At 30.0% G+C, this 18,833-nt stretch overlaps 2 protein-coding genes across 5 annotated transcripts in view; one reads left to right on the forward strand and one right to left on the reverse strand.

Annotated features, from left to right (window-relative positions):
* LOC100748384 (eIF-2-alpha kinase GCN2) overlaps positions 1-18,833 on the reverse strand; it is a 31,428-nt gene that overhangs the window by 1,118 nt on the left and 11,477 nt on the right. The window contains exons 3-13 of one of the 4 annotated variants that reach the window (XM_012391801.3): positions 13,393-13,654; positions 9,953-10,188; positions 9,553-9,850; positions 8,603-8,977; positions 7,308-7,823; positions 6,580-6,749; positions 4,749-5,182; positions 3,936-4,212; positions 3,357-3,870; positions 2,707-3,189; positions 1,644-2,530 (exon numbers count right to left, since the gene is read on the reverse strand). In XM_012391801.3, the coding sequence (XP_012247224.1) occupies positions 1,644-2,530; positions 2,707-3,189; positions 3,357-3,870; positions 3,936-4,212; positions 4,749-5,182; positions 6,580-6,749; positions 7,308-7,823; positions 8,603-8,977; positions 9,553-9,850; positions 9,953-10,188; positions 13,393-13,654 (4,452 nt within the window). Of the gene's footprint in view, positions 1-1,643; positions 2,531-2,706; positions 3,190-3,356; positions 3,871-3,935; positions 4,213-4,748; positions 5,183-6,579; positions 6,750-7,307; positions 7,824-8,602; positions 8,978-9,552; positions 9,851-9,947; positions 10,189-11,119; positions 11,741-13,392; positions 13,655-18,833 lie in introns of those variants that run through there. The other 3 variants (XM_033323748.1, XM_012391803.3, XM_033323749.1) reach the window with 3 other exon arrangements.
* LOC117152349 (piggyBac transposable element-derived protein 4-like) lies at positions 15,882-17,551 on the forward strand. Its single transcript, XM_033323750.1, has one exon. The coding sequence runs from the start codon at positions 16,329-16,331 to the stop codon at positions 16,917-16,919; it is 591 nt and encodes a 196-aa protein (XP_033179641.1). The 5' UTR covers positions 15,882-16,328; the 3' UTR covers positions 16,920-17,551.

An 18,833-nucleotide genomic window follows, 5' to 3' on the forward strand; every position in this document is an offset into this window, starting at 1 on the left:
TAATAGCAGCTGGAAAATATTTTCCATTTGGCATTATAGTATCAGTTAAATGAATTTTTAATTTCAGCTCATCAGTAAGGGCATACTTGTAAAGTAGCTTCTATTAAATAACTTTCAACATTTGGAATGTTAATCAGTATTTTTTTAACTAACGTCAATGTAATTCGAGAATTAATCGTAAGTCCTAGTTTGAGCGGCTTCTTAATTAACAAACTATTATAATAGGGTAAGATTGAATGAACATAACCAATCTCCACATCCGTTAATACGTAAATTTGTATCAATATTCCATTTAGTATGTTTGTTTGGATTGTATGTTACAAAGGTTATTTTCTCTTTAAATTTTACTACAGATTCATGTACACAAATACCTTTACCAGGTATGTTCTGCAAAATTTGTGTTGATATATTGTAGAAAATTGTCTACCTTTTAAGTAGAGATTTTCAAATTTTTGCCTTGTGAAAGATTGATGTATAGATGTAATGTCTAAAAAATTTGAGAGAATTTGAGAGAATGCAAATGGCACTGTTTCCATATTAAGATTACACCAACATAAGTTATAAATTTTTCATGTCCCATCCACCCACGAATACCAAATTGAGTTTTTGGACAGTTGCTTTTCACTTATCTTCCTTTTTGCACACTCATTTATCTCTTGTACTATATTCTTTATTAATATATTAATAAAATATACTTTAAAAAATCCAATAATTTTTTTATACTCTGTGGTACTTGTGCTTTTACTGTTCATGGAGAAGTTTTAAAATCAAAAGTAAATGGCAAATTGTCTTAATATTCTGTAATATTCTTCATTACTTTCACCAAAATCTTCTATTTCTTCTGCATGCTCCTCTTTATTATTTTCACCATCCTCATTATAACTTTCAGCCTTTATTATCTTTCATTGTTTGGCAGAAATTATATTACTGTCACTAGTTTCACTATCATTATTTACATTAGAAATATCCATATTTTGATCATACATTTCAAATTCAAAGCCATCATCACTTTCAATAGTATGAAAATCATTATTATACTTCTTTGTCATTTTTAGGAATCATTTTAGGAATAGGATTATACTGATAAAATACACTTAACATCAAATATTGTAATCTTGCACATAGAATATCAGAGAATATCTTGAATTACCTTCCTTAGTACACAAGATTGATTACAAATTGTTTCTTCAATACAAAAATGTACTGGATATTTAAATGAAATTATTTTTAAAAACTAAATTGTAAGATTTCTTAGAAATACTTAAAAAGAGATGGTAAAAAATAATAAATATTTACAATATCTCTTCAATATACCTATGTTACCTTTTCTTCATAGAAAAAGATTATATCGCCATAGTGACGCCATCCGACTTTAAAGACAGATTTTAAATAACGCTACTATAGCGATATCCAACGGCAAAGGGTTAAAAATATTATTATAAATTTGTGCTATAATAAAAGCAATTCAGAAATTCTATTCTATTATACATAATATCGTTTTCTTATATACAGATACACAAACAGAATTTAATTTATAGCATTCAAATGAAATTTGACCAAATTAAGGATCATTAATTTTTTAAATTTCATTTTTTAATATGATTTTATAAATAAATAAGTAATAAATAATAACAACAACTTACTTGTCTATGATAATTTGTATACTTTTTAGAAAATCTTGGTCTTCTTCATCAATTTCTAAGAAACTTATTATTGTTCTTATAACACTCATTTCTAAAAATAACGCAAATATTTCAATTGGAATTTTATGTGAAATCCTCTGGAAATATGTAGACATTTGTGCAACCATAGAATTTTTTAGACTTCTTCTAGAACTACCAGAAAGTTTGTCTCTTTCGGATAAAATAAAATTAATATTGACATTAACTGGATTGTTATTACTCAAAAAACAATCATTTGTTACTGTTTTGCTTTCAGATCTATTTAGAACAGGTATCGAATTATCTAATCTTTGAAAAAATTCTCCAACTTCTTGATTACTCATTCTTTTTTCTTGATACCTGTCACGTTCCCAACTTTGAATTCTTATATTCCCTTTTTCTCCGGGTTTTAAAAGAATAACGTGACTGATAGAGTTTTCTCGACAATATTCAAGGATTTCTTCAAGGGAAACCAGATCTAAAATTGTAACTTTGAGTCCAAGACTCCATAATTCTTTTAAGAGATCGATCATCTCCTTTTCTCGATGATGATTGCCCATACAAGAAATGGCAACGTCGATACCGTATCTGCATTCTAAAGATTCTGAAGTTTCCGAGACTGCAGAAACAAGTTTTTCTAGTGAGATACTAATTCCTGCGCCATATTGTTTAATTTCTTTACTGGCCATTCCTGTACGTTCAAGAATCTTTTTAAAAGAAGAAAGCATTTTATCATAACGACCTCCTGCTGCTATTACTTCTTCTCCACCTTTCTTTTTACGCCGCTTAACTTCGTAGGTAATTTGATAAATTATACCACTATGTTGATTTATATTGTGCACTAGAAGAGGTACAACCAGTACAGGCCACTGTTAAAAAAGAGAAAGAATTCAAATTTTATTACACCTTTATATAATATTTGTATGTTTACCTTTAGAATAAAAATTATAGGATGATATATGTAACAAAAGAAACTTCTTTAATCACAAATAATTGTTTTAGTTATATTTTAAATATGATTTTATTAATATAGTACAATTTTTACCTTTACTCCAAGTGTTTCAATATTTTCCATAACTATCTCAATTTCCTTCAGTCCTTCTCTAGCTAAAGCAGCAGCATCTCCTTTTCTTCGCGTAATTGTTTTTAAAACACTATGAATTTTAGCAACAGAACTTTCCGTTTCAAACAAATTGAATAATGTCTCCATAGCCTGATCAGTCAAACATAAACTTATTAAATGCGTCTGTATTTGAAACTTTGTAAATTTTCCATCACGTGCATCTCGAAGGATTGAATAAATATCTTGATATTTTTCTTTATCTACTCCACAATACATTAATACAGCTTGTAGTAAAGAGGTGTGGTTCAAACGAATAGTAAAATTTCGTTCTTGCAATGGAGGTAATTCATTGATGATTTCCCAGACAATGTATATTAATTCACCTTCCATTAGAAGATTATCAGGAGTAGGATTTATTATATCAAATGCGCATTCGTAAAGTTCTCTAGGATGAAAGCCCAATACCTAAAAATAATATGAAATATAGAAACTTTGCTAACTTATATAATATTTAAGTACTTAAAAAAATCAATGGTTTAGTCCTTAATTGCTTTCAGAATACAATAAGAAATAAACAACTCGTATTAATAGAGTAATTTTACGATGATATAAACTGTTTAGTAAAATCATACCTTTTTTTCTCTAAAGACTCTTTCAATTGCATATCTTCTAATATGTGGTACATTATTCCATACTATGTATCTTGCAAATGCAGCGCGTAAATCATGAGGGATACAAACAATGTTTCCATTACGAGTCATTAATTTTACACTGGAAGTTGAAAAGCTACAGAATTGATGCGATTTTGGTATCAATAGAGGAGTTCCTAAGTAAACACCACCATGTCTTTGAAAAATCTCGATTACTTTGCTTTTAACTCCTTCTTGATGTTTTCTCCAAGCAATAAAGTTAATATGCCCCCTACTAGGTAAATTCATATCGTAAGTAATATCGTCTGCAGGACTAACTTCCTGCGTAAAACAGCATGAAATCAAATATTTATATGCTTTGCTTTGATTATTTGAAAGAGTGCGCCGGATCATTTCTTGCAATTCCGTCTCTTCAAGTCGTGCAGGAGGCAAATATTCCGAAGAAAGGAGTTCTTGAGCAGTAGGCCGTTGACTAGGATCATGATTTAATAACCACCTGTAATAACCGAGAATTAATTAACACGTATTTTAAATTAATTCATTTTAATCTGTACTACATGCCGTAAAATATGAATTTGTCGTGACATATCAGCTTGTTGTATTTCTGATGGAAGTATAATTTCTTTCGATCGTAAATTAAGCAAAACTTTAATTCGTTCCATTCCTGTAGTTAGAGGTTTGTAACACATTTCAAACAATATTATTCCAAGACTATAAATATCAACTTTTTGATTGTAAATAGCTTTTGCTGCTTTTGTTGTAAGTTCTGGAGCTACATAAAGTGCTGTGCCTACTTGTCCTGTGAGAGATCCAACATCTTCTGTGCCAAAACTAATCCCTGAAATATATTACATAATACATTACATATAGAGTGTTTGACTACAGGTGTAAAAAAATTTAAGGGATGATTCTTAAAGCTAAAATAAGATGAAAATCAAGAATGAAAAAAATTACGTTTTAGGCTTTGTTTTTAGTTATTAACAATTAAAAATTAGCCGAAATATCCTTACACAAAGATAAAGTAGATCAGCCTAAGCAGCGAAGTGCACAGAGATGCTCAAATCGAACGATACATGGGCGGCAGCTTACCTCATACAAATCGTAGAGAAGAGGATTGTGACATTTGTAAACCGTGTAAACCACGCTGCGCGACGTTTTGAAAGGAACATCGTAGATTAAACATTATACCTGCCTACTCTAAAAAGCAAAGCCGGAAACGCAATTCTTTTATTTTTGATTTTCATCTTATTTTAGCTTCAAGAATCGCCCCTTAAATATTTTTACACTTGTAGCCAAACACCTTGTATATACGTGAAAATACCTATAGAAGAATAGTACATAAAGAAGATTAATCGTCGCTGTGAAGATATTTACCCTTTTCAAAACCTTGAGATTCTTTATCAGTTTCCATTGTTTGTACAAAGGATGAAAGTATATTTGTAGTTGCTAAACCAAAATCTCCGATCTTTACATGGTCATTACTATCCAAAAATATATTTACTGGTTTTAGATCTCTATGTATCATTCCTTGTTGATGAATATGTGCTAGACCTTCCACAATTTCTCGAAACAATCTCCACACTCTTTCTTGATCTTCATAAACTCCATTATCAATTGCTGTCCGAAGAGTACTCTTTTCACAGAATTCCATTTGAATATACATAAATGGAATTTCTCTGACTGTTTCTTTTGATTCATTCATATCACCATTTTCATCACTTTTTATATTTGATGCAGATGCTTGATAATTTGTATCTCCTACAAATTCTATACTATCAGAAGAATCCATTCTTAGAAGATTCTGCATTCTGGAAAATTTGTTACAAATTACTCGTAACAACATAAGGTTCAATTAATATAAATTATACAGGGTGGTTGGTAACTGGTGGTACAAGCGGAAAGGGGGTAATTCTACGCAAAAAAGAAGTCGAAAATATAGAATAAAAAATTTTTTTTTTTAATTTTTCCATCGAGACAACGATCTACAGTAAGATCCGGTATAACGAGACGCGATAAAGTGAACGCGTACCGAGCGAAAATTCAAAGTCGATTTTCTCGAAAACAAAACCTCAAACGAAAAATTTTTATTCTATATTTTCGACTTCTATTTTCGCGTAGAATCACCCCCTTTCCGCTTGTACCACCAGTTACCAACCACCCTGTATAATTTATATTAATTGAACCTTATGTTGTTACGAGTAATTTGTAACAAATTTTCCAGAATGCAGAATCTTCTAAGAATGGATTCTTCTGATAGTATAGAATTTGTAGGAGATACAAATTATCAAGCATCTGCATCAAATATAAAAAGTGATGAAAATGGTGATATGAATGAATCAAAAGAAACAGTCAGAGAAATTCCATTTATGTATATTCAAATGGAATTCTGTGAAAAGAGTACTCTTCGGACAGCAATTGATAATGGAGTTTATGAAGATCAAGAAAGAGTGTGGAGATTGTTTCGAGAAATTGTGGAAGGTCTAGCACATATTCATCAACAAGGAATGATACATAGAGATCTAAAACCAGTAAATATATTTTTGGATAGTAATGACCATGTAAAGATCGGAGATTTTGGTTTAGCAACTACAAATATACTTTCATCCTTTGTACAAACAATGGAAACTGATAAAGAATCTCAAGGTTTTGAAAAGGGTAAATATCTTCACAGCGACGATTAATCTTCTTTATGTACTATTCTTCTATAGGTATTTTCACGTATATACAAGGTGTTTGGCTACAAGTGTAAAAAGTTGTGAATATATACTTCGATATGCTTAATTTTTAAGTTCCTATGGACAAAAATTATACATCTTATTCTATACTTTAAAGTATATTCAATTACACATAACTTTTTCATTTTTTTTATTCCAATGAATTAATTATATAAAGTAATAAATTATTGTATGCTTTCTAAATTCTGGAATGTATAATTGAATGGAAATTAATTGTTAATTTGTTTGTTAATTTTAGATTTTTAACATTTAATACGTAAATTTCGCACCTATTTATATATCTATTCAAAAAAGAATCTGTTTCTTGAATGTAAACAACTCTGTCACTAATATTTTTGTTTTAGAATAAAATGTATGTAATTTTAATCTTTATATGTTTCCAAATTCATGATTTATTTTTATGAGAAAGTATTTTTGTAATATAAAGATATGTCACCTACAAATCATCATTTCAAAAATGAATCTCTTACAAAAACGCACAATCTTCATCACTGTCAATGTCACTGGACGCATCACTGTTATCCTCATCGCTGTCAGCTGGAAGTGTTGTATTTGTTCGAGATCTGTATGAAACATTCCATTCAACCTCGTGTATTGGTATTGGTGGTGCTAATTTTTCAATATCATCCGTTATTAAATGCTAAAAGATAATTACAGATTAAAGGAAAAATTATTCACGAAATTATCATGACTAATCAACAATCGCATCTGATATCAAAATTAATTATTAGGTTGCCCCAAACGTTTCTTTTGTTTTATAAGGAAATAATAAATGAACAACATTTTTTGTTTTATAAAATATTTATTTTATTAAATTATGTGTGATCCATTTTGTTAGAATAGAATAACCGAATTATTTCCTTATAAAACGAAAGAAACTTTTGGGACAATCTAATATTTATATAAAAGTAGTACTTTTATATATATAAAAGTAGTTTGCTATAAATCATTACATGGTATGTAACACACTACAAGTTAAGAAATTAGTTACTAAAAATTAGTTACTAAAAATCTTAAGTTAAAATCTTAAATATTATATTACTATTCAAAAATGAAACAAATACAGACTATCGCAATGTTTAGGAAAACAAGTAGAAAATAAAATAAAACTTTTAACGATTAAATTTCAAATTCGAATATCTAGGAATCCTCAAATTAAAAAAATTAAGTAATACAATAATATAGATATAACAATTACATTAAGCAGCTCTGGACTCTTTTTTTCAGAAAATGTCATGGATGCACGTTCTTCTACTGCATCAGTTATTATAGAACTTTCTATCCATGAATTGTAATATCGTACTACATTTTCATGATTCATCCGAGATAACAATTTCACCTCTCTGGTAATTTTTTTGTGAAGTTGTTTATTTTTTGGGTTCAATTCTATCCTTTTAATAGCATAAATTCCACCATCTAATTTATTTTTCACTTTTAGAACATCGCCGAAAGCACCTCTACCAAGCCATTCAAGAATTTCGAATTCATTCGTAATTCTTAATTGACCTCCTAATGGAGGTACATATTGTCTAATATCTGTATCTGGTTCTTCTGGTTCATGATTCTCTTGTTCATCTCTCCGTGGTATTTTTGGGGGCGATAATGCATGGGTTAAAGGCGCCTTTATAAACGAATGTTGTAATAGTTGTTCGGCTGACCAACGTTTTCTTTCATCATTGATAAGGCACTTTAATAAGAAATCTTGAAGATCAAGCTAAAACAATTAAAAAATTGATTCCTTTATGAGAAGAAATGAGTAAAATGTGATTCATTTGTTTCTTCTTACTTAAATATTTATTTAAAATAATTATACTTAGATAGAAATCATTTGCTTTAAAATAGTATTTAATTTGGTTATTTATAGGCGTGCTGTGGAAATTATATTGTTTACGAAATGTACATAATGAACAGATTCAAGTCTGAAGACAAAATAATATAATTAGTATTTTATATCTAAGATCGTTTGATTATTATTCGAATTAATTAAACAGAGATAATAGGAATTTTTTAACAACATGTATACGTCATACATCATATAAATACATGATATTATCAATTTTTATTAAAGTTGAAGCGTAGAATAAATAAAGAATCTGTTAATATGTAATTTCTTATTTAAACTTTTTACTTAAAATTTTACTGAAATAAAATGCATAATTACTTATTAGCAAACGTCTGCATTTCACACTTATAAAGCTCTATTACCAAACAGTAAAGTGAAATTGATTGTATGTTTACTAAATAAAGGCATAGGTCTCTACATTTAAATTGTGAAGTATGCCAAATAACGTCCGTATAGTAAACATGTAGTCTAGAGTACAATAAATATTATTATATTTAATAAATTAAGTCTTTTTGGTTATCCTCAAATATTTTTTATTATAATAATTTCTTTCTATATGTTGTATATTTAGCTATATTAAATTTTCTTTTTTATTTATATTTTATATTAAATATTCAGGTTATTTGTATTCTGTATGTAGAGAAACACACCTGTACAATTTTTGTTGGATCAATTTTATCTCCAGAAACTATGATTCCTTTTAATAAAGAAAACATAAGAACACCAAAACGGTAGATATCTGCCTTTTTTCCACCTCTGCCTTGTACACTCGGAAAATCTGGTTCAGGCTTGATTATTGTACATGTCTGATAAATATCAGACAATCTTTTATTTAAAGAATAATCTGATAATCTAACTACTCCTGTGTTATCAATATAGATACTGGTATCACGTAGATCTTTGTGGACAACATTATTCTCATGGAGATATCGTAAAGCAGAAAGGATGCCAGTTGCCAAATATCGCAGGAAATCGATGTCTACTGCGATATTTTCCAGTAAAAAAAAGGAGCAACTCGTACCTATCTAAAATCCGATAATTAACATATATGATAGCATACATGAAACTTTAGTTCTTCAAAAAATTAAATCATACAAATTAAATCAATTCATATTATTGGAACGATCAAATTATGTTATATAAAAGTTGCTATTATTAGAAAATGTATGTATGTATTTGTATTTACAGATATAATAATTTTGTAATTTTTTCGAAATAAATGAACTTTATCATAAATATTGAAATGTTAAGATAGCTGTAGAATAAAATTTATTTAAACGTATAAAATTTAAGTTATTTAACTTAACAAGTGAAACTTATTTCAGGAAATATATTTTATACAATACAGTGGGCCTTCGTATAACGCAAGGGATAGGTTCTGCGTTATAGGAAACAGCTTTATATGATACGAACCACATGTATTATGTATATGGACTATGAGTGTGATGTTATACGAATCCGCATTATACGAATTTTACGAGTCCCTTATATTTTACATAGTTCTTCAATTTATTCACTTTTAGAAAAATTAATTCAAATAATTATAATTACAAATATTGTACCTTTGGTTTGAATTATAACTAAATATCATTATACCTACCACAAATTCTTGAAGAACATAAATAAGTACATCATCTTCCTCCTGCAGATACTTCATATTTAAATAATGTACAAGATTTGGATGATGTAATTTATGTAAATGATTTACTTCTTGTTCTAAGCTTCCTACTTGTTTCATGATATGTTGAATATTATTTTCTTCAATTTTATTATTTACTTTTAATGTCCATTCACTAATTGCAAACAATTCTCCAGTTGTCATATCCACACCTGCATAAACGACTGATCCCTTAGTACTATGACCCATACATTTTGCTCTGTACACTTGTCGTTCACCTATAATTATTATACGTTATAGAAATTAATAAAATTGAATTATTTTTTTAATACACAAGTTTGAGACAACAGACTAAAGTTATCTACCAAAATATATACCTCTATTATGATCAAAGTGTAATAATTTTGTGCCCCTATGTTCGCATAGAAAACCGTCAGAACTTTCAGAACTACTAGCACATCTTCGTCGAGAATAAATCCGTGATCTCTCTTGTGGAGATGATGGTATTGATTGAGAAGGATTATTTGATCGATCACAATATAAGCGAATAGATTCTTTCCGATTACGAAGTTCAGCTTTTAAAGCTTCTTGCCTTTTTTGGATTTCATCCTGCAATACCTGCAATTATTTTTGTAGATACAATATCTGCATTAAAACAGATATATTTTTGAAATGATCAATAATAATATGATTAGAACAATTATATTTGTAGAATAGTAGTAGCCTACAGAAATTGTAATTTGAACATTAAAAACAAGAAAGGTAAAAGGATGTTTGACTTGCCATGTTTATTAATTAAAATAATTGTAATTGCAATATTATCGAAATAAGTTTTTTCAATGAAAATTTATAGATTTTTTTATAAATTGACGAATATAATTATTATTAAAATTACCATTTACGCCAACGAGACCGTGTGAGAGAGCCTCGGCATTAACGAGGTTTATAGAATTTATGGTACGACAAACGCGAAAAAAGTAACGTTGTATTCTTATGTTTACGTTTTTCTTATCTTTAATACGATGCATCTTGATTTGTATAATAAATTATGTACAAAAATTACAGTCATATCTGGTTATGTATAATTAAAATCTTCAGAACGCCTACACTTCCAAAATGGACATATCCACCGAGTCATGCATCATTCAATTAATTTTGTCTATTTTCTACTATTTTAGATTTATAGCTTAAACCAATTGTGTGTAATATCTTGTATATATCTTTGCATATTTTTTGTCCTACGATATATGTATACATATAAGATAAACACAAAACATGAATCATTTCATCGGAAGAATTAGTTTTTTTAAATTTGATATGTTACATTCACCAAAATATTATCAGTGAAAAAGTACAATTTTCCGGATAAGATTAATTGAAATGCAATCCTCTAAGTATCTTTCATTTCAAGTATGTACTACATCAAACATTGTCCAATTCTTAAGTCGGGTTGATATAAAAAATTTGATAACATTTATGTATGAACAAATATATATATATATGTATACATATAGTGAAATAATTAATTATTTAAGAAGCTATTACTTACCACCTTTTTATGTAATTACTCGCATCTGTCGAGGATACATTTCTTCACCTAGGACATTTTCTTAAGGTGTTTTAGGCACACTTGTTCATAGTAGAGTTTCAGTGTATTAACTTGCAATTATATACACGGTGTCTGACTTCCGGCATATAGTAATAAATTAATGTGTTTGGTTTTCTTCTTGTCTAACAACGGTTTCTTCTCTGATTTGGCGATGACGCTGTTTTTTATCATTTAATTTTCCGTTTGTTGTACCTTATCTTCAATTTATTCACAGATCGGTAAGACCATTTCTGAATTTCATCTACGGACACTTTTTACTGAATAATTGTGGCAATTATTTCTTTGACCCCAGTAATACTGAATATATTTGAAACATGCTCCACCCCTGTTTCTTGCTTTATGGTTTCTTTCTTCACAACGTTGTTTAGGAATCGCTCCAATGAAAAATAATTATTAAAGGGTAATATATCGCCTCAAGCTTTTTTTAACAAATCAGTGCGAGGAAAGTCTAAAATTTCTCTTAGCGTACGATGATGAAACAAAGTTTTGAATTTTGTTACTATTTTCTGATTCCTCGGTTGAAAGAAGCAGTTCGTGGTATTTTCAGGAAGGTACACGACGCGACATCATAATCGGTATTTAGTCTATCCAGTGCTCATATCCTATGAGAGACACAATTGCATGCTAATAACGACATTCGCCTGCAAGTTCATTTTTCCAGTTGAACTTTTTACAATGGATTTGGAATGATTTTACAAACAATCAGCAAATATTATACATTGCAATTCATCAAAGTCTGTTTCCTAGTTTTGGACACAACGGGTAATTCATTTGACATGTTTGAGCGCTTTCGGTTTCTCGTATCTGTGAATAAAAAGATGTAGTTTATAAACTACACTTGCATTTACATAAAATCCGTTACTCGATCTTCTTGTATTTGGCTTTCATATGCCCTTTTTTCTATCCTACGAATTAACGTTCGATCTAGAAGAGCTTTTCACAACAAAGATGTACTGAAGAGTCCATAGCAGATCTTGGACGAAACACTCACTTTCTCTCTCTTTTCTCATTGTGTCTAAGGTATAGGTCTGTTAGGTGAGCCTTATTGAAGAGTCCATACTAGCACAACAAAGATGTTTCATCCATTTTGTGAATTTATCTAGATCTATGCATATTTTAGTCTTTAAGGCATTGTAGGATATCTTTGACAAATTTTGACTCTATATCATTGCTTGGTGTTTTTTAAATCTCCATATCGAACCGTTGCCAGTTGAAAATGTCGAAGGATCGTCAAATTTACTGCTTGATTCGTTTGCCTTTTTTTCAATAACGATGTATTTAAAGAAGTATCGGTAAGTAATTGAAGAAATGGAAGTGATCTCGAAATCTCCGGAAACTCTCAGCTTATAAGAAAATTATTATGTCTTCCTTCAGAGATATTCAAAGTGATTAAAGTCATTACCCCACCCTATTTGTGTCCTTATATGAAATTATAAAATGTAATATTAAAATTTCGCTGTATCCACACTTAATAATTTGTACGTGTTTAATGGATAATTTAAATTAATTGAAAAATATGTAATTTTACTTTAAAATAAATTAGATTGTTAGATTAATAAATTAAAATTAATACAAAAAGATTGTGAAAAAAGTATCAACTTTAAAAATAACAAATTGTATACAATTGCTTCGTCATATATTTATGATTTTTTACAATCAGCGATTATTATACAATATTTTCAAATACACATATTTAATTTATTTTCTATAATAGAATCCTTGAACAAAACTATTCAAAATACCAAAATATTTATTTTTATCATGATGCAAAAATAATTTGTAAAAACAATGAGGTAATGATAAAAATTAAAATTAATAAAGATTTCTCATATTCATATGGCAGTTAAACTTTCGTGGTTCTTAATTTTTAATTTACGATGATTTATAATCATAACAAAGATAATTACTTTAGAAGTTATTAATTTTATAATAGATAGAATACGAGAATTACAGAATATGTTTTAGTCGTTTCATTCATTTCATTTCAAAAAGTAAAAAAAAATCGCATCTTTTAAAATTATGTGTTCTTATAAAACTGGCAGGTCAAACATCCTTGTAATGTAGTAATTTATTTATATTCATTGATTCATATAATTTACCCTTTTGAAGGAACAGGTTGTTGCAGTACAGAATGATGTAGGACAATAAACTTAGACAGTAATCTCAGCTATTCATTTTATTACAATATGATTTATATAATATACGTATCTAACCTGTCTTTCTTTATCTTCTTTCAACTGCTTTTCCAACATTTCATATTCGATCTTTTCTTGACGTCGTGAAACCATTTCTTCATAAAAGCTACTGTAACTTGGTTTATTATTCTCATGTAAATATTTCTGAACATGTTGCGTTAATTCAAAGATCATTACTTCTCCCTGTAATTGTTTTGTTAGCTCCACTAATTCGGCATATAATACTGCAACTTGTTGATGAGATAAGCCTCTGCTATTTTCCAACTCTATGTTTGGTACTCTGTAAGTTATGTAATAAAAAACGTAAAAACAGTTTTCGTAGTACAGATCACATAACTTTAAGTTATGTCGATTAGATTTAATATACATTCATATTTGGTTAAATTATATTAAAGTCTAAAATTTAAACATTAAATTTCACCGATCTATTTTCACAACTATCCTACCTTGTGCAATTCTCGCATTTATATTTCCGAAACATATTTATATGTATGTATGTATGTACATGTGTGTGTGTATATAACATGTAGGCATGTATGTATAATGTCTGGAAATGTCTAGACCCTGCATATTAATCAAAATTTTTTCAGCCTAATTTCAAATTAAAAATCGTTTTTATTAAAGTATTAAGTTGTCCCAAAGTTTGTATAAGGAAATAACAGATGCACAGCACTTTTTGTTTTATATTATTTTATTGAATTATGCCTGATTCGTTTTGTAATAGACAATACACTGTCACGTCCCGCGCTGCGCACGCGCCGTAACGTAGGCTAAAACTACCAATAGTGCGAGTGAGCGTTCCAATTTGAAATTTAAATAAATTTTAACAATTTGTATATAAACCAAATTCGAACCTCACAACCCCCACCGAATAACCCGTCACATGACAACCCCTCCACGGTAGACCCAAATATAAATAAGCGTAGCGACATAGAAGAAGCGGTAATAATTCCTTAGTTTTAGAGTAGTTAATTCCTCAGTTTTGTGTGATTAGTTTTCTCAGTTCTTGGTGATTAACTCCTTGGTTCTTGGCGATCAGTTCTCATTTCCTGGCAAGAAATTTCTTGTTCATAGCGATTAATTCTTAATTCCTCTAGCTCTTAATTTCTCAATTCCTTTGTTTTTTTTATTCTTTAGTTCCTTAGTTTTTCAGCTTTTAATTCCTTTAGCTCTTAATTTTGCTCTCAGCTTTTAGGTTCTTTAATCCTTTAATTCTTTAGCTTTTAGTTCTTTGTTTTATTAGTTTCCAATTCTTGTTAGTCTTGTTAATCGACGTGTTTGTATTTGTCAATTTGTAAACTATCGAAAATCTATCGAAATTAAAATCTTGTAATTAATAAGAGCGAAACGTAATTGCGAACGATTGTAACTCCGAGCATTCGAAATTTCAACGACTATTCTGTCAATATCCAATTAGGATACGAATAAACATTTTTTGTGAAGAATATTTGTCTAATAATATAGCAGGATTAAGGGGACATTTATTTTCACCAACTTTAATCCTCTCCCATGCCAGTACTCCTGCGCATAGCAGATTAGCCGAAACGTGAAGTTTAATTTCAAATCGCATTAAATAACAGACAATACTACAATTTAATTTGGCAACGCCGCCAAAACGAGCCAGACAAAACGTAACAACACACAATTCAATAAAATAATATAAAACAAAAAATATTGTGCAACTACTATTTCCTTATAAAACGAAATAAACTTTTGGGACAATTTAATATTTAACAACCATTTAGCTTCCTTAGCTTCCAATTCAGATACATGTAACATATTTTATTGAGGACTAATATTTCAGTATAAAATATACAACGAATGTATTGACATAATATAGAAAAACTTCGAGAACAATTACATATTTACAGATTAGCTAGTCATGAAAAATTGTGATTCAAATTATTGGGTTGGCAATGATTGCGGATTTTGTCAATACCACCTAATGACAAAATCCGCAATCACTTAGTTGCCAACCCAATATATACAATGTTAAACAGACTCCTATGTGCAGTCTATTTTATTTCTTATTACTAGCATTACCTATCTTGATCAAGATATTTTATATCAATAAAACGGAGATGTCGGGAGATAATGAATGAAAAAAATCTGGAGATAAGAATAGAAGAAATATATACGATTAAACTCACCTTAACACTAGAACTACCACGCCGGTCAAAATGACTAATTTGACAACTTTATCTTAAAATTCCTATTTCATGATATATTTTTTTCCGCAATGATGTAATGAGTTTTGCAGGGGTAGTTAAAGGAATAATATAATAAACTTTAATTTTGTTTTATTCATTTAATATAAAAGAAATTTTGTATCATGGCTACTTATACCAGTACAAGTGAAATTGACCAGACATATTGGCTGGTACTGGTATAAGTGTAATAGAATTCTATAATCTGTTTACTGAAACCGGACTCGTTTATTTAGATGGTGTATTAGATATCTAGATATAATTTATATTATCTATAAAAGTTTGTTTACATAAACACAGCCGTAAAGTAACGTACAAAGTAATAGGAATAGATGCTCTTGCCGTTGCACACGGTCATTCTGTAGAGCATAGTCGCTGGAATAAGATCTGATTTATCGTTTTATAAAGCAATATTTTACAAGCCTTGAAAATGAGTAAACAATTGAAAGCATCCGAATTGTTGTAAAAACTGAAAAGGATACCAGTGGAATGCTCTGATATCGAAGATAGTGAATTCTCTGAGTGTGATGGAAGTGAATCAGAGGAAAAAGAAATTGAAATTTGTAGTGATAACGGTAATAGTGACATTAGTGACAAAGAAAATGAGTCCTCAGAAAGTGAGCCAGAGAACACTTTGAATGTACGCAAAAGAATACGTGCTCAGCTGTCTCCAAGTTCTGAAAATGAAACTGAAAGTGTATAAGCTAGACCAAATCTGGCCCCACAGCATATGCAAAAAGAAACATCATGAAAGATAAGGTAATTAGCGCATTTTCCCTACTAATTGACAGCCATATGTTGCAACGTATAATATCTTGCACCGAATCGGAAGCCTCTCGTGTTTTGGATAAAAAATGGGCCCTTACAGAAACAAAATTGAAAGCATTCCTTGGAATATTGTACGCACGGGGGGCATACGAAGCGAAAAATTTGAAACTTTCATATTTGTGGAATACAAAATGGAGGCCAAGCTTCTTTTCCAGCACAATGAGTCGGAATGAGTTTCTTGAAATATTGAAGTTTATTCGATTTGACAAAAAAAATGATAGAAGTCAACGTTTGAAAAATGATAAATTTGCACTAATATCAACCGTATGGGATAAGTTTATTGAAAACAGCCAGAATTGGCATAAACCTGGTACAAACATTACAATAGACGAGCAACTTTTCCCAAGCAAAACCAGATGCAGGTTTACACAATATTTACCGAATAAGCCCGACAAATTCGGAATTAAGTTTTGGCTGGCATCTGATGTTCAAACAAAATATATTGTAAATGGATTTCCTTATTTAGGAAAGAATTTGTGGTACTCAAACTTACTGAACCGTAAAGTATGATGGGAAGGACCATAATGACCGACAATTTTTTTACAAGTTTGTCACTGGCATATAAATTATTAGTCAAAAGAACCACACTGGTTGGCACAATACGAGGAAACAGGAGAGAACTCCCTAAAATTTGTAAAACGAAGGAGGATACCATGGCTCGCTTTTCGTCGCTGCTGTATCCATCAAATGAGATTACACTCACAATTTATAAAAGTAAGCCGAGAAAGGAAGTTTTTATCTTGAGCTCAAAACATAAAGCCGTCAAAATTAGAAAAAGGGCCTACCTGAAACGGTCGAATTTTATAATAAGGCAAAATTTGGAGTAGATATAGCAGACCAAATGGCAAAAAAATATAGCGTGAAGTCGGGATCAAGAAGATGACCACTTCAAGTATTTTCAATATTTTAGATTTAGCTGGCATAAATGCCTGGATTTTATATAAGGAAACCACAGGTGAGCAGATATCCAGAAAAGAGTTTGCGTTTCAATTAGCAGATGAACTTGCCGCTGACAATGAAAAATCACGAGTAGAACAAAGAGCATCTGAGATTCAAGGTACGTCAAAGAACTCACCTTATTCACGCAATTGTCAGATAGGGTATTATAATAATAATAAGACCACCATCATTTGCGATGTTTGCGGAAAATGCATGCAGAAGAAAGTTAACGTTTGTAAGAAATGTTACGAATGATAACTTTTGTACCTAATAATTTAAGTTATATTTTTGTATTTTATTTATTCTATTATGCTTATTACGTTTATTATGATATTACTATATTATACTTCTTATATTTACTAATGGAAATTTATTTTAATATTTTTGTTACCAAAGATTTGGGTACTAAATATTCTTCATTATTGTACTTATTTGTACTTATTGTTATTATTATAGTTGTTATTATATAGTTTTTATGATCTCAGAACATGTAGTTCCTTTTCTAAAATAATAATAAATCAATAAATATTAAAATATTCCATTATTACGTATTTTTTAAAGATCAGTCATTTCGAGTTGTTTTGGTGGAGATAGCTACCTCTCAACTGTCGGTAGTTTTAGTGTTAAAATACGAAAATTTTGAAGATCTTCCTGTATTTGATGGGTAAAAATATTATTCTAATCCATCCTATTTATTTTCCAAAATAAACTCTCTACCCGTTTTGATTTGCACACGTTTCTAAGTCACACTGATAATGAACGATTCTATGTCTTTTTTGCTTTTACTATTTGCACCAAGTAGAAGAATTTAAAAATAGCTTAGTTTCATTTGAGAAATAGAAAGATTATCAATTTAGAATTCTAGCATTCATATTAATATTTAAATACCAAATTCATACTTTTGGCTATTTTCTATGTTTAAACTTTTAAAAAATAATGATTTATATAGAATAATTAAATTCAAACAGTTTTATTACAATATTTTTTAACCCTTTCGCTCCTAACGTCGGATATATCCGGCATGCACAATGTGACATGATAAAATCGTTTGTTCCTTGTGATTGCAAGTTATTGTTATTATTTATACAGGGTCTGGTACTATTATAGGGCCCGAACATAAAGACTGTGATAAATCAAGAAGTATTGTTGTTACGTTCCGTGACTCTCTGCACAAACCAGACTCCACGCCTCAGGCAACATAGCTATTAGATGTCTAAACACCCTTATTGCGGACCCTCAATAATCTTAATCGGGTTGGTTCGGTAGTAGTCCTAGCCACTTCCCCGGAGTGTGGCCGGACTGCACGACGGCCAGTTCGGTTTCCGGAGAGGGCGGTCTACGACCGACGCTGTCGCCCGCGTCCGCTCCCTTGTCGAGGAGGCCGAGCGGCGTGGTTACGTGGCGCTGGCCGTGGTCAACGCCTTCAACAGCATCCCCTGGGACACGATATGCCGGGCCCTCGAATTTCATCGGGTGCCCGCGGGG

Source organism: Bombus impatiens, unplaced genomic scaffold (assembly GCF_000188095.3).
Source record: "Bombus impatiens unplaced genomic scaffold, BIMP_2.2 scf_1213, whole genome shotgun sequence".
Lineage (NCBI taxonomy): Eukaryota > Metazoa > Arthropoda > Insecta > Hymenoptera > Apidae > Bombus > Bombus impatiens.